This window comes from Lepidochelys olivacea (genome assembly GCF_965140295.1).
Source record: "Lepidochelys olivacea isolate rLepOli2 genome assembly, chromosome: 1".
Classification (NCBI taxonomy): Eukaryota; Metazoa; Chordata; order Testudines; family Cheloniidae; genus Lepidochelys; species Lepidochelys olivacea.
The window spans coordinates 215,889,824-215,912,116 of NC_140411.1; the positions used below are offsets into that span (position 1 = coordinate 215,889,824).

At 44.7% G+C, this 22,293-nt stretch overlaps 1 protein-coding gene across 7 annotated transcripts in view; it reads right to left on the minus strand.

Annotated features, from left to right (window-relative positions):
• Positions 1 to 20,016, minus strand: part of LOC311533016 (C-type lectin domain family 2 member B-like) — a 169,501-nt gene extending 149,485 nt beyond the window's left edge. For 2 of the 7 annotated variants that reach the window (XM_084652058.1, XM_084652055.1), the window contains exons 1-4: positions 19,516 to 20,012; positions 17,022 to 17,099; positions 13,378 to 13,541; positions 7,393 to 7,496 (exon numbers count right to left, since the gene is read on the minus strand). In XM_084652058.1, coding sequence (XP_084508184.1) covers positions 7,393 to 7,496; positions 13,378 to 13,541; positions 17,022 to 17,099; positions 19,516 to 19,843 — 674 coding nt within the window. In that variant the 5' untranslated portion in view covers positions 19,844 to 20,012. Of the gene's footprint in view, positions 1 to 3; positions 1,873 to 4,769; positions 6,046 to 7,392; positions 7,497 to 13,377; positions 13,542 to 17,021; positions 17,100 to 19,515 lie in introns of those variants that run through there. The other 5 variants (XM_084652053.1, XM_084652054.1, XM_084652052.1 and 2 more) reach the window with 5 other exon arrangements.
• Positions 20,017 to 22,293: the final 2,277 nt, after the last annotated feature.

Sequence of the window (22,293 nt, forward strand, 5' to 3'; positions counted from 1 at the left end):
AAAAACCAGCAGGATCTTATTAAAGGGAAAAAGGCAAAATACCACATTTATTGTGAATACAGAAAGAATCATAGTAAGCAGTTAGTTATAGTTATAACATTCCATTCAGTCTCAAATTTATTCTCACATTCATTCATACAAACATACACACACACACACACACAGGTTCTGCAAGGTTGTTATCATAGTTACCAGCCTTAGAGTTGCTCATGCCAAGCCACTGGCCAGGTGGCCTGGACATGAGGAGGGAGCAGGGCCTTGTCAGATGCTCATCTGATGCTCCTGGAAGTTGGTTTGCAGAATCAGACCCCAAAGTTCTCACTTTTTAGAGTCTATTTTTATAGGAATTTCTTCCTATGCCAGTCTATGGGAATTGCTTCATCATGCTGTTGCTGAATCAATCAGCAGATAGCACATTCCTGACGGCTCCAAGATGTTATCTTGTTCTTTGGTTCTCCCATTCTTGAGGCTGTTGGGTGGATTCCAGTCTGCCCTCCGGGTGGGGTCCTCTGGTTATTTCCACTTGACACCTTCTTCAGCCGATGGACACTGGATTCTTAGGCTGGCACCTCCCTGATCATTCAGTTATTATCCACACCAAGCATCCATCCACATACATCCTCTATCTCTATTTTAATGACAATTGTTAATACAACAAAAGGGTGGGGAGTCTCTGGGTGCTGTTTCTGTTGTTAGAGTATTGTTTTGAGTCTCTCTCTCTGTGAACTGCTTTGAGAACAGACTCTGTCTTAGAATGTACTAACACAGTTAGCAGCTTGCAAGTTTCACACATAGAGGGAGAGAAACAGTACCAAAAACCAAGAGACCTCTTCATTAGTAATACCCTGGAATTTGAACTATGGGGAATCAAACTCATTTGTGATTTTAATACAGAACTTCTTTAATATGATCCAACATAATCCCCCTTTTGACACTAAGATTTATAATCGTCAGTGTCACTTTCTATGTAGCCTATTCAAGAGAAAGTACTGTGAGGCAATTTGAGTTTGTGATTCCAATTCTTGCCACATACATGATCCTAGTGATGTATCTTTACTACAAGGTTCTGGGGCAACAGGCAAGGTGAGGCACACCCACTTTTGAGGAGTCCATTCGGTACACCCTCTAGTGTCCAATAGCTTCCCTCTAGTGTCCAATAGCTTCCCTCCCTCCCCAGCCCACTGGCTCAAGGTCCAGGGTAGCCAAAAGGATCCCATGTGTAATATGGGGAGTGGGTTAACCTTCAATACCTTTGCCTCCAGGGACTGTTGGTGTGCAATTTTGACAACAATTTCTCCCATTAACAAGTCTGGTTTACAATGCTGGAAACATATTGCATCCATTCATATTGATAAGTGTCAACCAATGATCTCTTTCTTTTTTAACAAATGCATCAAACCCTTAATATTTCCCAATATGACCCAGAACATTTTGTGTTCCAAAGTAGCTAGTGCAAGTATCTGCATTTCAGTGCTTCCCATAGCTATGGCTGTGTAGTTTCCTATTTCTAATATATTTTTTTTTCTTATGGATAAGCCATGTGGTAGTATTAAGCCATTACTAAAGATTCCATTGGCCTTTTAGGTTACCCAGACCAATTTGGACCAAGTCTACATTGGCATGTACTTGTTTTTGTATCAGGCTGTCCTGTAGCTGGGACAGAAAGCTTAATTTATTTTTAAGTTCCTGCAGGTCTTCAGTATTTTTTTTTTTTAAAACACACAACAGTGCTAGCAACAACACAAAACACAAGACAAAACATAGAACACAGAACACAATTTCTATTGTGACAGTAGATTCATGGTATTGGGTTGCTTTTCAGCTGGCAGCTTTTCCTGATTTTCTGAAAGACAAAAAAACATGTTTCTACCCCTTTTGGGGTGGCAGATTATTGCTTAAAATATTTCTTTTACAAATACCCTTGCTGATTGCAGGCAAAACAGAGAAATTGCCCCCATATTTTCCTGTTTTTGTTCTATAGGCAGGCCAGGTTTCAAAGGCTTTTATCTTTTAAGGGTTATGGGGAAATTCTCCCACTGTTTAGTCATTAAATCCCTGAGTTTTCCTTCTTATACAGCAGACCAAGTTTATAATGTTTTTCCTGCTGTGTTAAGCTTTAAGTTTTATTTACAGGTAATAACTGAGAAGCATCATTACCATACGACCTTAAAGGATTTTTCCAAAAATCATACACACTATACGTTGTTACAGGGATACTTATTATCATTACATTTATTAAAATTATCTTGTTATCCCATGCCTTTTATTTAGACAATTTGTTTGCTGACCAGGTATGTCCTTTATCTGCAGCTCCTTTGTGCTGCTAATTCTTTCCTTCCTTTATCATTTAGGTAATTTGCATTTTCACAGAAACTTCCTGCTTTTGGATTTAAAGCCATCAGCAGCTCAGAGACTCTATCTTAAAAGGGACACAATCAACTTTCACCAGAGTTTTGATTACTTTTAACTTCTGCTTCCAAAACACACAGCAATCTGAAAAAGAAAACCCAACCTATTGTGGCTCCCTTTGGAGCCCTAATAGCATTTTAATTAAGTAGCATGGTATGTTTGCATTTCTTTTGCCCCTTCTACAATATATCCTGCACATGTTCTGGGGCAAATGCACATTCCTTCCATAGTTTAACTTCTATAACATTATCCAGATCCATTTTTACATAAGGTGTCACTATTTCTTTTTTTGCTTACAGAGTTTTCATGTACCTTTATCAAAGTGACAGTCTGATTACTCAGAGCCATTTTAAGACTCAGTGTTTCTAACATTGCTTCTTTTTGTTTTGTGCACCTCACCCCTGCTGTTGCTTCAGAGAGGCACTGTCTTTTTTTAATTTTTTTTTTTTACTACAACTCTCATCTGCTATTTTGTTACAAAAACAAACAAACAAAAAACAAACAAAAAGAATCCAAAATTTTTTTTTATATTCTCCTGATTTTGACTGCCCTGCTGCAGCCACAACTTAAAAACATTTTAAATTTTGTAAAGCATTGAGTTACCTTTTAAGGGTTAAATGCCAAATCCCAAAGCCAAACAACACTAATTACCTGTGTCTAGCAAAAAGGTCTGTCAGTTTTGCAACTTTGAATTAAAGAGTCAAATGGATTTTTAGTGGCATTATTTAAAACAAAAACAAAACTAACTGGTCCTTAGAACTTTACATATTTACACACACACAGATACATACACATTTTCTTTTCCTTCAACATCCCTTCCACACTGCTCTGTTTTTTACATCTTACATTCCCTTTATACATTTGACGCAGTTAAGTTCCAATAGAACCCTCTTATGTTCTTTTAGCAAATTTGACTAAATTGTCCAGTCAAATGATTTTAATCAGATAGTTTATTTTTGCCTGGCTAATTTACAGACATTCCTTTGGAAAAGGGCCCATTTTTCTTTCAGAATGGCTGCAAAGAAACCAAGAATGCTCTAACACTTTTCCTTTTTAACATTTTCGGTTAAAAGTTGTTTGGGTGAAATACAAAGTTTAACTGCTTAATTCCCTCCAGCCTCTGCAGAGTTAACTTTTTCACTCTTTTTGTATTCCTGGAGTGCCTCTTTCACTATTTTCAGCTGGCTTTGGATATTTGTAGCCAGCACCTTCCAATTGTCTGCTCCCTTTTCCATTTGTGCCTTTTCCTCTTTACATGAAGACAAGCGGAGGGAAGAATCCTTACATGCCTCCCACAACAACCAAATTGCTGCTGCATCTCTTTTGGCAGCACTAGAAGGTTTGTATATGAGGATATACTGAGCCAATCTATCCTCTAGGTCCGAAATAGTGCAGACATCAGCTAGGCCTTGTTTAGTCCAAGGACTGTGTCCAAATTTTTGAAGGATTTGTTTAAAAGGTGTAATTTCTTTAACAAAAGGTGAGGTTGGAGTTCCTTCTGACTCCATTCCTCCCTCTAGTACTGGCTTACCCTGTTTTCTTTTAAACATCTTAACATGGATATTTCAATCTCTTTGTCACTGCTGGTATTACTTAGCAAGTGACACAGCCTAGATTCTGAAATCATAGCTTAATCTATGCGTTTTTCCCCTGCTGCCTTCCCGGAGGCCAGCAGGTCCCCTGCTACCCTCCCAGAGGCCAGCAGGTCCAGTTAACCTATTTCTCCCTGCTACCTTCTCGGAGGCCAGCAGGTCCGGTTAACCTGTTCTTCCCTGCTACCTTCTCGGAGGCCAGCAGGTCCGGTTAGCCTGTTCTTCCCTGCTACCTTCTCGGAGGCCAGCAGGTCCCCTGCTACCTTCTCGGAGGCCAGCAGGTCTGGTTTAATCTGTTTTCCCTACTACCTTCTCGGAGGCCAGCAGGTCACCTGCTACCTTCTCGGAGGCCAGCAGGTCTGGTTTAATCTGTTTTTCCTGCTACCTTCTCGGAGGCCAGCAGGTCCCCTGCTACCTTCTCGGAGGCCAGCAGGTCTGGTTTAATCTGTTTTTCCTGCTACCTTCTCGGAGGCCAGCAGGTCCCCTGCTACCTTCTCGGAGGCCAGCAGGTCTGGTTTAATCTGTTTTTCCTGCTACCTTCTCGGAGGCCAGCAGGTCCCCTGCTACCTTCTCGGAGGCCAGCAGGTCTGGTTTAATCTGTTTTTCCTGCTACCTTCTCGGAGGCCAGCAGGTCCCCTGCTACCTTCTCGGAGGCCAGCAGGTCTGGTTAACCTAATAGAAATGCCTAGCTCACTAGAGCTGGCGGTGTGCACACCAATATTTACAATAACTGAGGTTTTTTACCAATATTCCCCCTTTCGCAATTCTCCACCAAAATGTTGTACCAATAAAATAAAAACCAGCAGGATCTTATTAAAGGGAAAAAGGCAAAATACCACATTTATTGTGAATACAGAAAGAATCATAGTAAGCAGTTAGTTATAGTTATAACATTCCATTCAGTCTCAAATTTATTCTCACATTCATTCATACAAACATACACACACACACACACACAGGTTCTGCAAGGTTGTTATCATAGTTACCAGCCTTAGAGTTGCTCATGCCAAGCCACTGGCCAGGTGGCCTGGACATGAGGAGGGAGCAGGGCCTTGTCAGATGCTCATCTGATGCTCCTGGAAGTTGGTTTGCAGAATCAGACCCCAAAGTTCTCACTTTTTAGAGTCTATTTTTATAGGAATTTCTTCCTATGCCAGTCTATGGGAATTGCTTCATCATGCTGTTGCTGAATCAATCAGCAGATAGCACATTCCTGACGGCTCCAAGATGTTATCTTGTTCTTTGGTTCTCCCATTCTTGAGGCTGTTGGGTGGATTCCAGTCTGCCCTCCGGGTGGGGTCCTCTGGTTATTTCCACTTGACACCTTCTTCAGCCGATGGACACTGGATTCTTAGGCTGGCACCTCCCTGATCATTCAGTTATTATCCACACCAAGCATCCATCCACATACATCCTCTATCTCTATTTTAATGACAATTGTTAATACAACAAAAGGGTGGGGAGTCTCTGGGTGCTGTTTCTGTTGTTAGAGTATTGTTTTGAGTCTCTCTCTCTGTGAACTGCTTTGAGAACAGACTCTGTCTTAGAATGTACTAACACAGTTAGCAGCTTGCAAGTTTCACACATAGAGGGAGAGAAACAGTACCAAAAACCAAGAGACCTCTTCATTAGTAATACCCTGGAATTTGAACTATGGGGAATCAAACTCATTTGTGATTTTAATACAGAACTTCTTTAATATGATCCAACATGCCCCCATGCTGGAGCAGGAAAGAACCCATGAAGCAGGGTCCTACTCTATGCTACCAACTACTAACTACCGCAAACACTAACTACAAACTTTTATATAACTATTTACAGGAAAATGTACAAGAAAGTCCACTGGGGAGGGTACCTGCAGAGCAAGAAGGAGCAGTTCCAGCAACTGTCACAGGCAGAAAGCTGGAACTGAGGGGATGGCGGGGCTGCAGGCTCCTATATACAGCACCATGAGGGCACAACTCCTATGGGTGCTGGAGCCAACCCAATGGACACCACTGAGAGGAAAAACCTTCTGGCGATGGTGCATGCAGTGCACGTACACCTACATTGGAACGGACATGAGCCAGGACTCGAAAAAGAATCAATATATTTGAAAATGTAGAAAACATCTAAAAATATTTAAATAAATGGTATTCTATTGTTGTTTTACCGTGCAATTAAAACTGTGATTAATCATGACTATTCTTTTAATCTCACAATCAATCACAATTCATTTTTTTAATCCTCTGACTGCCCTAGTTAAAAATAAAATGATTTAAGATACAAATATCAGATGGTAATATTATTTGGGGGCTTATTATTTAGTGTTTGGGTATACGATTGTTTGGTTTTTTAAAAAGGAAATTCCTAAACAAAAATTCCAAAACATCCAAACGTTAAAATATGGGGCATACCCAGGTAAGCTAGCCAAACAATCTAACTCTGCCCTGTAGTGATAACATGAGGAACATGAAAAACCTAATATAGCTTTATAAATCTGCTTCATCTAATCACAAACATTATTATGCACTAATCATGTTTGGTTATTGCATGGCATAGCTACAGGCAAAGTTTAAGTTGTTTGGGTGCCTTAACTGTGCACTTCCATACATAAAATGTTTGGTTCTCCACTTGTGAGGTAACTCCCTTCTCTTCATGTGTTGGTATAATAATGCCTGCATCTGTAATTTTCACTCCATGCATCCAAAGAAGTGGGTTTTTTACCCACGAAAGCTTATGCCCAAATAAATCTGTTAGTCTTTAAGGTGCCACTGGACTCCTTGTTGGTTTTGTGGATACAGACTAACATGGCTACCCCCTGATACTTGACAAAATGTTTAGATTTGTTTTATGTTGAAGTCAGTTTCCTGAGTTCGTAATGCTTGTCTTTGGGATAATTACAATACCCCAGTGATGTTTTACTTCCAACGTACTGATACGTTTTATATATTTTTTATTCAGGAATATTTATGAAAGCTCTTCCTATTCTCCTGTGTCTAGTAGTAACACATTCTATATTTTTGCTGCATTTCTTTGTTCTCTGCAGGCTTAACAGACCCTGTTTATCTTATGTATTTCCCTGGTTCATTTTCTGTAAGAGTGCTTTTTGTACTAGGGAAAAAGCAGAGCAGTTTGGAACTATACCACTGTCAGGAGTGTCTATTGCCAACTCCACACATTCAAAAATAATGAGATTTTTAAAAGTAATGCATTTTGTGTTCTTTTTATTTGTCATCTGGGTTGCAATGTTAGGGCTCATATTTTCAAGCTTTTCTCTACATCATAAGCACTGAAACTTACTGGTTTTGTATAAAAGTCATGTGTAGACAAGCCCTAACTCTGCATTTGTTTAATTACTTCCCTTATTCTTGATCAGCATCAATATATTAGAAACTCAGAGGGAACTTACAGGTCTGTTGTAAGTGGAGTGCCACTGACCCAGTAGAAGCCTTCTTCTCGCTTGCGCAATCCAATCCAAGAGTCTTGCATGTGCATACGCTTAGTGAGGAAATGCTAAACAAGACAATGTTTATATTAATTTGAATTTCCCCACTGGGCACTTTTCTGTACCCACTCAGGAGGGATGATTAGTCATTCTATCAAGGAGTTCTCATTGTTATTGCACAGAAAGTGATGGGCCTGATTCTGCACTTACATCTGTCTTACATTCATGTAACTCCAATGACTTTAGTGAAGTTACTCGTGGTTTACTCCAGTGCAAGTTATTGCTGTTTATTGTTTATACTGCAGAAACACTTAGCAGTCCCAACAAGGTCAGCGCTCCACTGTATGCTGTTCTGACATACAGTAAAAGAATCACTGCCTTGAAGAGTTTACAATCTTAGTTTAAGTCACAGTGTAATCTAACCTAACCTGAGTGAAACCAACAAAGAGCAGTGGAAGGGAGCAGGAAAGGGAGGACAAGGTAACAGAAATATGAGCATGTTAGCATGTGGAACTCATTGCCACAAGTTATCACAGAGGTCAAGTGTTGAGCAGGATTCAGTAAATCATTAGCTATTTATATGGCTAGCAGGAATATTCAGGATTATGACTGTAAGGGGGTTTATTTAAAAGATTTGGAAGGGATATTATAACAGACTGACAATATCCTGTAATATCCTGAACAAACCTTATGGAATTAAGATAAAGTTTATTGAATTAAGTTAGACCTTATTGAACAAGGCTTAATACTTCTGGTGTACAATATATTAAAAATGTAACTGTGTATATGTTGTTGGGGCATTGTATGTATCTTCTCTAATAGGAGGGGGATGCTAATCAACTTCTTCCTTCATCAACCTTTGAGGTCCCACGGGGAGATAAGCATATGTTAGTTCCAATTGGATTTTCCAGGGAAGAGACGACAAAGAAAAGAATTTTGGATAAAAGCCTGCATTTAAACTGATTCTAGGCCTCATTTTTGATGCAGCAAATGGACATTTGATAACAGCCTTCAACTACCTGAAGGGGGTTCCAAAGAGGATGGAGCTAGGCTGTTCTCAGTGGTGGCAGATGACAGAACAAGAAGCAATGATCTCAAGTTGCAGTAGGGAAGGTCTAGATTGGATATTGGGAAACACCATTTCACTAGGAGGGTGGTGAAGCACTGGAATGGGTTACCTAGGGAGGTGGTGGAATCTCCATCCTTAGAGATTTTTAAGGCCCGGCTTGACAAAGCCCTGCCTGGGATGATTTAGTTGGGGTTGGTCCTGCTTTGAGCAGAGGGTTGGACTAGATGACCTCCTGAGGTCTCTTCCAACCCTAATATTCTATGATTCTATGACAGGAGCCCTAGTCTATGGAGGGCCCCAATCCTTAGGGGAGGACTGGAAGGACTTGGCTATTAAGACCTCATAAGATTGTGTGCTTGTTCTGACCTGAAGCTTTGATAAGCTTGTAACCACAAAGAAACTTCTAGAGTGGGGTGATGCCTGGTAAGCTTATTAGCATGCATGGAGGTTCTTTCACTGTTTTTAATGTTCTCCCTGTAATGCTTTTTACCTTAAGAGTAAAGTTGGCTTGCTTAGAAAGAGCTGTGTGGTAACTTGTATCTATAGTAATCACTCTGTTATCGGTCTCTGAAGAGAATGCAAGCAGGTCTGGTCAGACAGACTATCTGTGCTGGGAGATACACAGTGAAGGCAGGGAACTGTGCAGCCTGGAAATACCCCAGTCAGAAGGGAGTGAGACACAGGGTCTCCACGAAGGAAAGCAACAGCTGGGCAGCTGGAAGCCAAAAGTGGGTGCCGTTGCTGAATTGCTGAGGGGAAATACAGGTGCAGTTACCCTGAACTTTAACAGATGTGCTTCCTACCAAAAGCCAATCGCCAACTAATGGTATGAAGAAGAAACTTTCACTGTGGGCACATTTATGTAACTGCCTTCTCCAGGGTTTCTTATACTTTCTTCTGATGCAGCTAGTATAATGGATGAGATGGATCACAGTTCTGACCCAGTGTAGCAATTACTATGTTCCTTTTTTTTTTTTTATAGACTAGCTGCGATCAGTTTATAGGTATAGAGCAGTGGTTCTCAACCTTTCCAGACTACTGTACTCCTTTCAGGAGTCTGATTTGTCTTGCATATCCCAAGTTTCACCTCACTTAAAAACTACTTGCTTCCAATATCAGACATAAAAATACAAAGGTGTCACAGCACATTATTACTAAAAAATCGCTTACTTTCTCATTTTGTCTAGATGAAATTTTTGTTTGCACTAACTTCGTTCGTGCTTTTTATGTAGCCTGTTGTAAAACTAGGTAAATATTTAGATGTGTTGATGTACCCCCTGGAAGATCTCTCCATTCCCCCAGGGATACATGTATCTCTGGTTGAGAACCACTGGTATAGAGCATTGTTACTGCTGAATTCCTTTCCAATACAAATAAATAAAATTAGATTAAAAAGCATAGACTAAATTCATTCTTGATGTAAATTAGTGTAAATTGACTTCAGGACTGAATTATTTCCCTGTCACTATGTTATCACCAATAAAATCAGTAAATCAGATAAAACTCTGGCTTTATGACCATATTCAGTGATTAAAGTAGGACAGAAAGCTCAAATATCAGTCTATCACAGAGGTGGGCAAACTTTTTGGCCCAAGGGCCACATCTGGGTGGGGAAATTGCTTGCAGGGCTGGGGCAGGGGGTTGGGGGGCAGGGGCGGAGTGCGGGGAGTGGGAGGGGATGCGGTGTGCAGGAAGAGGCTCAGGGCAAGGGGTTGGGACAGAGGAGGGGTGCAGGGTGTATGAGGGGCTCAGGGAAGGGGGTTAGGGTGCAGGAGGGGTGTGGAGTGCAGGAGGGGGCTCAGGTCAGGGGGTTGAGGTGCAGGAGGGGTGCGGGACGCAGAAGGGGGCTCAGAGCAGGGAGTTGGGGTGCAGGAGGGGTGCAGGATGCAGCAGGGGGCTCAAGGCAAGGAGTTAGGGTACAGGAGGGGTTCAGACTCCGGCCCGGTGCTGCTTACCTAGAGTAGCTCCGGGGTGGCAGCGGCGCGCATCAGGGCCAGGGCAGACTCCCTGCCTGCCCCGGCCCCGCGCTGCTCCACTTCGGGAAGTGGCAGGCACCATATCCCTGCACGGCCCCTGGGAGTGGGGTGGAAGAGGGGCGCAGAGGGCTCCGCGTGTTTCCCTCACCTGTGGGTATCTCCCCCGAAGCTCCCATTGGCCGTGGTAATCCATTCCTGGCCAATGGGAGTTTTGGGGGAGGTACCCACAGGCAAGAGCAGCGTGCGGTGCTCTCTGCTCCCCCACCCCACGGGCTGCACGGATGTGGTGTGGCCGCTTCCCGGAGCGGCACAGCGCCATGGGTGTGGCAATCCCATGGGCCGGATCCAAAGCCCTGAGGGGCTGGATCCAGCCCGCAGGCCGTAGTTTGTCCACCCCTGGTCTATCAGAAACCAAACTTTCCATAAGAGTACAGTATGTTACCTGTTCAGTATATTACTCAGAATACACAGGTTCAAGTTCTCATCTAATAATAAGTAATAATGCAGCAATGTCACTAGTGTTGATTAACCCAGTGCGGTTGGACAACAACAGGAAGGAATGAAGATATGCCCGTGCAAATGACAAAACAGTGAGTTAGAATCCAAGGAAGGCCAAAGTAGATCAGTCCCGATCTACACCAAGGGATGATCTACAGTCAAGGGATCTAGTCCCACCTTGGCATAGTTGGTGTGTATCTCTAATAGGGATGAAGACCAAAATGTTCAAATCTGGGTTATTTAAAATTAGGCAACTACATCCATATTTAGGCATTAAATAAAAGTGACCTGAAGATCCACTGCTCCCAGTGCGATATGGAATTAGTTGCCTAATTTTAAGAACCCATGTTTAACACTTTGACCTAAGTGTGTGTCAAGGAGAACAGATGATACCTGGAGGCAAGGAACCACAAGAAACAGCAGTGTAATCATTCCACATCACTCACTGCTTTCCAGAGGGAGAAGGGAGAGATAGGAAGGGAGAAACAAAAATTTACAGAATTTAGAGACTGGAGTGGTAAAGAACAGAGACCACAACTAGAGTACTCTCCTGATATTGTAGTCCATACCCATAGCTCTGCGAAAGCACCCCCTTTAATCTAAGGAAATTTTCTCCCACTAGTGCCTGCAACCCAAGGAATGAATTGGGCTCATTGTTTTAAGATTCTGATGGCTGTCTTACATTCTTTTAAGGTGGTCAGATACCACAGGTATGGCCATGATATAAATATATTGACAGAGGAGCAAAAACACCACTCCTGTTGCCAAAATTCTGTTAGAAGGAGGTGGGTTAAACTAATGAGGCATCATCACTCATCTGTCTGAGACCATGAAAGCCCCTCCACAGAAATATTATTCCTATGTTATTACATGGTTTCAGGGATATGACTAGGTGTGGAAAGGATATTGAAGAACTGTCCTTCACAGCACTGTCCCCCTTCAAACTCATTTTGATTTCCCTACTGGCTATATCAATAAGATGGAATCCCACTCCATGGTATCAAACTTCTTCAGTAAGACGATTGACCTAGTGTATCTAGAGAAACCATGACAGCTAAGCCACTGAGGCCAAAGGTTGTGGGGCCAGGAAGTTGTGTGGATGCAGTGACCTCCATCTTGGTGCCTGGCCTTCTCAGAAAGGTCTCATATCTCCAGGTTTTCCTCATTAATCTTGGGACCTCTATGATGTTGGAAAACCATGTCTCCCACTTACTACATGGAAAGGAGTACTTGTGGCAACTTAGAGACTAACACATTTATTTGAGCATAAGCTTTTGTGAGCTACAGCTCAGTTCATCAGATGCATGCAGTAGAAAATACAGTAGAAAATACAGATGCATGCAGTAGAAAATACAGTACACAGAGAACATGAAACAATGGGTGTTACCATACACTCTGTAACGAGAGTGATCAGGTAAGGTGTGCTATTACCAGCAGGAGAAAAAAACAACCTTTTATAGTGATAATCAAGGTGGGCCATTCCTAGCAGTTGACAAGAACAAGTCAAGTTGACAAGAACAAGAACTGTTGTGTGAGGAACAGTGAGGGGAGGGGATAAACATGGGGAAATAGTTTTACTTTGTGTATTGACCCATCCACTCCCAGTCTTTATTCAAGCCTAAATTAATTGTATCCAGTTTGCAAATTAATTCCAATTCAGCAGTCTCTTGTTGGAGTCTGGTTTTGAAGTTTTTTGTTGAAGAATTGCGACCTGTAGGTCTCCTAACACGGCTGCTACTCTGAAACCTGTCATTACTACATGGAGAGGCAGTCTGTCTTCCCTCATCTGTACTTAAATTTGGTGGGAATTCTGCAGCCTCAAAGCCAAGGAGTCTTTCACATATGTGGACTCCGGGATTGTCTTCTAGGTGGGAAGCAGTTATCTAGTCTATAATTTGTCATTCTCAAGTAATAAAATTAATATGACTCATGATAGATGTTGTTTGTATGGGCCCAACCTTTTCTGGGGGTTTCTTTCTCCCCCATATTTAAAGGAAGACATCAGATTTGCAAGTAGATGATACTGGAAGGTGACCTCCATTTCACTGAACCGTGTTTTACAGGATCTGATTTCTTTACCACAGATCCATTCATCTCTGTGTCCTGTGAGCTTGGACATGCACTGGAGGGAGGAAGGGACAGGAAGGGTCAGGAGATTAATAATTTCACCTATAATTTGCAAGTTCAAATCCAGCCATCAGGGCAACGTGTGCATTGCTGCTGCCTCTGCTGGTGTTAAATAAAGGCCCTTGGTTTCCTGGACTGACAATCTGGCATCTTTCACTATCTGACTCACATAATTTTTTATTTTACAAAGATTTAAAAGGACAAATGTTGAATGAGAAAGTGGGGACGTTACAGGAGCTAAGGGAAGAGACTAAATGAATTTTGTTTTTATTCCCTTACCATTTCTTGATGGTTTTCAATCACAGCAAGTGAAGCTTCATAAAGGGAACAGAAGCTCTGACTGGAGTCCCAGTCCTTCTCCTCCTCTGAGAGGTAATAACATTTCCTTTTGAAGTACAGCCAGTCCTCAGGGCATGGCTCAGAGGGCAGGGAGATGGGAGGTTCTTTATAGGAGAAAAGACATACAAATAAAAAGGGGAAAAATGTGTCATAGTTCTTTCTGATAAAATCTCCCAGTTCAGGTTCTCTGGGGCAGATTAATCCAGCCAAGTTTAGCCCTTCTGAAGCAAGATTCACAGTGAATGTCAGAGGAAAAAACAAACTAAATAAAGAATAATAATGCACCTAATCCTGCAAGCCCTTCTGCATGCAGAACTCCCATCGGTCTCAGCAGTTGAGGGAGCTCAACACCATGCAGGATTGTGCCCTCAGTGACATGCCCAGGATCTCAGTGACAGTCTCATCCTCCATGAGCACCAATGCACATCCTAGGTCACGAGCACCTTCATTACCGAAGGCACCAGAAGTTCTCTACCACTTGAGCTATACTTTAGCGGATAGTAGTAACAAGCTCTAATCTTCTTTTTGGGCCACTTCACTCACCTCATGTCAAAATAATTGGGCTTTATACATGTGAAGTACTGTGGAGAGGAGGAGGAGCTTGTGGGGAGTGAATATATGTCCCAGTCCCTGTGGCCAGAACCTCCTGCTGCTCCAGCTTCTCCTCACCATTTTTGTGTTGTGTTAGATCATTGGATCTGCACAATTGTCAGTCATGTAGCCATTCTCCCAGCCTGTCCCAAATACCACCTTCTGCATTGGCCCACGTAGGACTGGTGTGAAATCCCTTTCTGCAATGCACAGAGAATATAGAATCTGCTTCCATCTGCACAACCTCATCGGGGGCATAAATGGTGTCAGGGGCTTTGCACAAGGGATCCTCACCAGGGTGAAATGCACCCCATGGTGAATTATTATTTATGTCAGAGTAACTCCCAAAATATCTCACAGCACTGTACTGACATGTAGACAGATGTATTACTGACCCCAAAAGCTTATTAACCAATGGCAGCCATGAAAAAAGAGCTACAACAATAGATGGGAAAATTGGAGGATGGCCAGAGGAGGGTGTGATGAAGTGGGGATTTTCCCTTGTTACATTGTATGTGTGAGTCTATGTGAGTTTTACTGTTTTGCATGAATACTGTGTGTGCCTCAGTTTCCGTATGCTGCACCAATGCCTAGGTGGTGGGAATAAGGGTGCGTGACTTTGGCTGAGACCCTCAGGGGGCAGGTGAGGCTGCTCCAGCTGCCTGTATGTAGGCGATGGTTGGTGCTCTTCATAACCTGAGACCCAGGAGGGGGATGCAACCAGGTGATGACTAGGTGATTTTGCCTGGGAAGCAGGACAAAGACTAGGAGAAGGAGCAACGGGGGTGCCTGAGGTCAGGTTGCTGGAAGCTGGCAGTCTGCTTGGGGGGACTGGAAGAGGGGGAGTCCAGGGCATCTGGCCCAGGACTTCCCAAGATGGACTTGGCTGGAAGTCACTGATTTCTGTGCTACCAAGCTCTGTTCTATGCTGTGTTCCTGTCGACTAATAAACCCTTTTGCTCTACATGCTGACTGCCGTGTTGGGGTGCAGGGCCCCCTGGCTTCCCCAAGAGCCCCATCCAGGTGAACTCACTATGGGAAGCACACGGTTTGGAAGGGGATGCTGAAAGCTCCAAGGTCAGATCCAGGAAGGTCGAAGCTGTGTAAGCATCTTGCCCTGGTGACAGTATGCTCAGAGAAAGTAGGCATGCTACCCCAGAGTCCTGACTGGCTTTATACGGCATAGTTCCAGAGCATTGCCCTGGTGACTCCATGACAGAGGGTTGCAGAAAATAAGGTCATGTACACTTAAAATTTTACCAGCAGAGATACATCAGCTAGGGGTATGATTTTTACCAATATAGCTATGCCAGTAAAAGCCTTAGTGTAGATGCAGTTATATCAGTATGACAGTGCTTATGCCAGTATAGCTTATGCTGGGCAGGGAAACAGGCATAAACTATACTACTGTAAGTACTTTCATACTCATAGAACTTCGTCTACAGAGGGTTCACCTGGAGTTATGCACATCTTGTTACAAAATGTGTTTGACAACATGTATAAAACTCCCTTAACTCACTTAAATCCTCTTCCAGGGTAGAGTGCCCCTATATTCAAACTCCCAACCCCATCCTCACTCACCATTCAACCTCTCCATCCACCACCCTCTCTAAACATCCAACCATCCTCTGTCCTCATTCTACATGGCAACTCCTTGGCAGGTCATCCTGTGACCATTCCATACCTACTCCTAGCAGCCTGCTCCTTCACGAGTTCTCCCCCCCCCCCCCGGGCTATTGTGAAAGTTTTCAGTAACAAAACTTGATAAAGGAGAAAAAAACCTTGATTATTAGGCAATACACTTGCCCTCTCCAATCCAGAGGCGGTACTTGCAGGAGCGGGCAGCACACGGAGACCTGCTGCCCCCCCTCCCCTCAGGGGGCATGCAGAAACGTGCCAGCAGCAGCCAGCCGCATTTGCTTGCGGGAGCGGTGTGGGGCCACGGCATGCAGGCAGCCTGCCTGAGCCCTGCTGCGCTGATGGCCGGGAGCCGCCTGTGGTAAGTGCCTCCCAGCTAAAGCCTGCACCTCGCACCCCCTCCTGTATCCCAAGCCCTGCCTCAGGTCAGAACCCCGTCCTGCCCCCAAACTCCCTCCCAGACCCTGCACTCCCTCCTGTACCCCAATTCCCTGCTCCAGCCCAGAGCCCCCTCCTGCACCAAACTCCCTCCCAGAGCCTACACCCCTCACCATCTCCTGCACCCCAACACTCTGCACCAGCCCAGAGCTCACTCCTGCACCCAAACTCCTTCCCAGACCCCGCACACCCTCCTTTACTATAGTAGGAATGTGCGGCCTGGTACAACGTACCAAAATTCGTGGAGTGGCCCCCCCGCAAAAATTATTGTCCGCCCCGATCCAATGGCAGGTTGGTGTGGAGTAGGAAAATGGGATTCTTTCTGGTCTCCAATGAGTTAGGGGCTAGAGTTGGCTGAAAAAGGGGAATCCTTTTCTGGAAAAATTCTTTCCATTTTGAAAAAAGTTATGTCCTGAAGCTAAACTTATTTTCATCAGAAAATTTCTGACAGCTCCGTTAGGGTACACAGGGCTGCATTTCACCCTTAACAAATGTTTAACGAACAATACGAAAAAATAAAACATAGAAAAATAGCAAATGACCCCACAGAATGTTTGTGGGAAAGGGGCACAAAAGGTCGAGTTAAGAATAAAAAGGTAATTTTATTGCTAAATCCTCTGGATTTTATTAATTTGTGGGGGGGAATTAAACAGTTTTGGAATAGCACACTTCATCATTTTTTAAGATTCTATATTGAAGTTATTCCACCTCAATAGCAGCATCACATTGCTGTAAAGATGCCGGACATAATAAAATGAAATGTTGCCTCCATCAATGGGGGTTCTGGCTTTAGGCCCCAGCATTTCCAGTATTGTTGGATACAAGTATTATTGCATTTGACAACTGAAGTCCTAGAGCATGATAGTTAGATGAAATGTACAGTACTTCAAATGGCAAAAAATAATACAAATACTTACTCAGGAAAATTACCAGGACCAATACCAAAATCCCAACAGCAACAGTTCCAGCAATGAGTTTCTGGCCTGAGAAAAATCCTGAAAAGGTGAAGATCATTAAAGGCTTTAACATGTGTTTCAGGTTTAGGACTACTGGCTGGAGTTAGGCTGTGCACCACAGAGCCAGATAAAGGAGTCCTCAGACAACGCTGGGACAATTTCTAATCTCAGTTACACCAATGTAATCCTGAGCAACTCCACTGCAGTCAAAGAAGTGGTTGCTCCAGTTTTACATCAGTGTAACAGGGCTTTTCTACACACAGAATTACAGTATACCTGATTAATGTCACATGTGGACACTCTTACTATTTGCACATGGATTATGTATGCTAAACATGAAGAAAGCACTTTTCTTACGGAATAATAGTGGCCACACATGGAGTAATTCAGGAACAGCTACTGTGCTTTAAATTCACACCCTATCTTAATCAGGGTCAATTTTCAAGCATACACAACTCCTGTGTGAGATCAGAATCTGCCCAGTTGTGTCTACCTAGCAAATCCACCCAACGCAGTCAACCAGTCAGCCACATGTACATACCTGTAATCATGTTATATTAATGAATGCAGCAAGATGGGATGTTAGATGGGGTGGGATCTGAGTTACTACAGAGAATTCTTTCCTGGGTGTCTGGCTGGTGAGTCTTGCCCACATGCTCAGGGTTCAGCTGATTGCCATATTTGGGGTTGGGAAGGAATTTTCCCCCAGGGCAAATTGGCAGAGGTTTTTTTTTGCCTTCCTCTGCAGCATGGGGCACGGGTCACTTGCTGAAGGATTCTCTGCACTTTGAACTCTTTAAACCACGATTTGAGGACTTCAGTAGCTCAGACATAAGTTAGGGGTTTGTTACAGGAGTTGGTGGGTGAGATTCGGTGGCCTGCATTGTGCAGGAGGTCAGACTAAGACGATCAGAATGGTCCCTTCTGACTTTAAAGTCTATGATTCTAATACAAGATGAGGTACTTGAGTGGGGTTGGCGGGGTGTGGGGTTGGGGGGCATGGGGTGGGAGACAGAGAAGAGTTAGAATCTCATATGAGAGGAGCAAAGGGATACAAAGGATACCAGGACAAACCAAGGACAATAGTGACTTGGATTTAAAAGGGCATGTCTACTTGAAATCTAATCAATTTAGAATATATATGTTCGTTAAGAAGGAGCCTCAAGCTCTATACCTGCTCCTGAATACCCCTACCAATTGCTGTGGTTTTATAATCACATTTTTCTAGTTTCAAAAAGTTTTGTTTCATGCCTGTTGTTGTATGAAAGACCCACACAAACAACAGGGAAACAAATAAACAGCAATCACATTTCCCATAGATTTTGGGGCCAGTTTGAGAAGTGCAACTTTCATAGGGGGCAGCCCCAGACAGAGGCATTCAAAGCCACTAACCGCTTCTGACTTTTTGGCCTTCCTGTACAGGGACAGTAGAGAGTTTGACTCAGCACAAGACCCCAGACCCGCAAAGGTATTTCAGTGGGAGTCAGGCACCTAAATACCTTTCAGGTTCTGGGCCAATGTGCAAGCAAATAGAAAGTAAATGGATATTCTTTCTCTAATCTCTTTTAGTTACAATAATTTTTGATGTTATTTGTAGTTAGTATGAAACATTTTCAAAGAGAAGTATGATTTTTAATTGGCAGTATCCTTTTAAATAAGCAATGGCTTTACGTTTTCCTAGTGCACCTGTGATAATCCCTGCATAAAGAGGTATGCTTGAAAGGGTGTGAAAGAGTGAGGAATCTATTGTCTTGTTTTTCCACTTAAATAAAAACACATTCTCTTAATCACAGAATTTACAAGTGTATTAAGATGCACTTGGCTGACAAGATTTATACTTTGTTCCTGAAAAACAGACCCATAATATTGCACAGTTCAAATGGCAGAATTTGGGGCAGGAGGCCTGGCTGCACATCTTGAAAGCGAATCAACTGTTGGGGTGAGGGGCCTCACCACTGGATTTTGTGAGAGAGAGAGAGCGTCCATTCCATTGTGTTGTGTCCTCCGCGTGCAACTAGCGCTTGCAGCAAACTCAGCCCCCACCCGCACCCGGTCGGGGCATCTCGCTAGGACCGCGCAGAACTCAAATCTGGGACTTCGGCAGTCTTTCCCAACCTGGATGTGGCGCCCAACTTCCCCCGCGATGGAGGTGTTCAGCGTGGCCCCTTTCCGAGATGGATGTGGCGGGGTTAATGTAATTAAACATTACAACCTCCCCCTGTAATATCGTCCCATCGCCAGCCCGCTCCCTTTTCTCCCACCCACACAATCCCCATTCTTGGGTCATCGTCCCCGAACACGACCTTTTCTCTTCTCTTCCCCCATCCAAAATCCCCCCACCCCCAAAGGTGGGCACCCTTCCCCCTCAAATGGTCTAGGCCCGTAACTGCAGCGGAGAGGAGTGGGGACAATTCAGATCGCACCAGCTCCAGTCTCCTGGAGTAAAAGCTCTTACCGGACACAGCTGCCTTCATCCGACTGAACGGCTCCCCGCACAGCTTCCAGGTCCAAAAAGTTGCATTAGTCGGTAACGAAGGGCTCCCGATGGCAGGAGAACCCCGAGGACTCGGCTCTCCCGACCCGCGGCGAGGCTGGGGCTCACTGCCGGCGCCGGGTGCCCACCGAGTGCCCTGCGAGCTGCGATCTTCCGGGGTTCCCGGGGGTGCTGTGCTTGTTAGCGGCTCTCTCTCCTCTCGGCCCTCGGGCAGGGTCCCAGCGGCTCCTGACGCAGCCCGAGGAGGAATCCCCCCTTCTCCTTCCCCCTGGGCCCCGACAGGCTCCATCCCCGCTGGGACGCGGCCTCGGAGTGGTCGCGCTTCCGCAACGATCCGCTTCCCCCCTTTCACTTTCACTTTCGTGCCCGCAGGAAAGGCAGCGGCTCCCCCCGGTAGCACCCCCCTGCTCTGCCCTGTAGAGGCAAGCAGGGAAGGGGAAGGGGTGGGGAACGGGGAGAACAGTGCCTCCAGGGGGCGACGAGGGCAGAGTGGCACAGGGGGAAGGGAGATGGGAATGACCTGGGAGTAGAGAAGAGGTTACAGGGTGGGTAGCACAGAGAAAGGAGGGGATGCCATGGGCAAACAGCAGGAAGTGGTACAGAGAAGAAGGGGTGGCCTGGGACACAGGGGAGAAGGTGAAGAGATGGCACAGAAAGGAGCCTAGGCATAGTTGGAGGGCTATATTTGGGGGGGAGGGGCAAAGCACTGAAGCCATTCTCCCCCCACCTGCAGTGGTCCCTGGGCTGCTGGTGCCAGGGTCGGGGGAATGGGTTGGGATGGCTTAATGGGGCATCCCCAGCTACTGCTGTGGCAGCCTGAGCAAGGGAGCTGTGGCCACTCTGGCAGCAGCTGCTGCCCCATTGTGCCTGCTCTGGTGCCCCCCTATGCTGCTGCAGCGCGCTCCCTGCTGGGGCTGCTGCTGGGGGGACAATACATGCTGGCCTCTCGCTTCCCCCTGCCCCCCATTTCCATATCCAGGGATTTCCCTACACACACACACACCCCTGAGTTTTCTCAACACCTCTCCCCCCACTCAGTTATATGCAGTGTTGCCAGTTTACTGGGTTGGAAATTTGAATTGATATTGAAACATTAATACACTTTAAAAGCATATACAGTATATGAGAAAATATTTTTACCTGAGAAAACATAATGGGTTTGAAAAGTATGAACAAGGACTACCTTCCTCACACAGCTGTTATTTATGACAATGTTGGTGAATTTGTTTGCGCTATATTGGCCTACCTAATCATTTCAAATTATGATTTGTAAGCCAGGTCTGAATGAGCTCTCCCCTGACATCTAGTGATGAGCCAGTAGTGGGTGGAAAGGCTTCAGGACCAGACTGTATATACATGAACACACTTACTCTGCCTAGGTATCCAGCAAACACAACTGTGCTGCTCAAGTGATCAATTTCGGCTGGTGTTGGGTTACAAATCACTTTAGTATTGAAAGTGGGAGTCATGAAATGTTATCCTTATTGTACGAGTAAAGGGTGGCAGAACTGTACTTAGCCTGCCTGAATTCAGAAGGGGGGTGTCTCCCTCAGTGCTTAATTTGTGTTAGGGCTTGCCAGAGCTGAGCCGCAGCACCTGTGAGCGTGGCAGTGCATAGCCCTGGGACCTCTGGGCTTGTCACATCAGTTATGAAAGTAAAAAACTTGCTTGAGCCCCACCACCTCTGTTGTTACAAAGTAAGCACAGGTCACTCTCAGCTGAACTGCACTCCCTACATAGGAGGTTTGGATGCCATAGTCTAGTGAAGAGAGAGAGATGTTTTGATTGGTGGTGTGGGCTCTGCCTAAAAGTCACAGGCAATATTTGACCTGCCCCTCTCTCCTATTTAGAGATAGAGCTGATTAGGCTCGCTAGGGAGTCTTTTGGTTTGTTAAGTGACCACTTGAGCTGAAATCACTGATAATCAGGTCTGAGTGCTTAGATCTGCTGTAAGACAGTGTTTCTGTGGAACAGACAACCCAGCCTTCACTAGAAGTGAGGTTCCCCCACTGAGAGTTGAAATCACTGAGAGCTGGGTGGCAGGTGACAGCAGAAGGTGACAGTGCCAGGCCATTGGGGAGAGAGTGGTGGAGTGAATGGTGGCACGACGAACAGCAGCGGCCAGAGCATTTGTTTGTTGGACTATGTTTTTGTGACTTTGCTCCAGAATGCCAGATTTGTGACAGGATGGGCAGGGATGCATCACCATGCTCTGAGTGTCCCTAGCCTCTGTTCACCAGAAGCTGGGAGTGGACAACAGGGGATGGATCACTCGATGATTCCCTGTTCTGTTCATTCCCTCTGAAGCACCTGGCATTGGCCACTGTCAGAAGAATCATAGAATCATAGAATATCAGGGTTGGAAGGGACCTCAGGAGGTCATCTAGTCCAACCCCCTGCTCAAAGCAGGACCAATCCCCAATTAAATCATCCCAGCCAGGGCTTTGTCAAGCCTGACCTTAAAATCTTCTAAAGAAGGAGATTCTACCACCTCCCTAGGTAACGCATTCCAGTGTTTCACCACCCTCCTAGTGAAAAAGTTTTTCCTAATATCCAACCTAACCCTCCCCCACTGCAACTTGAGACCATTACTCCTTGTCCTGTCCTCTTCTACCACTGAGAATAGTCTAGAACCATCCTCTCTGGAACCACCTCTCAGGTAGTTGAAAGCAGCTATCAAATCCCCCCTCATTCTTCTCTTCTGCAGACTAAACAAGCCCAGTTCCCTCAGCCTCTCCT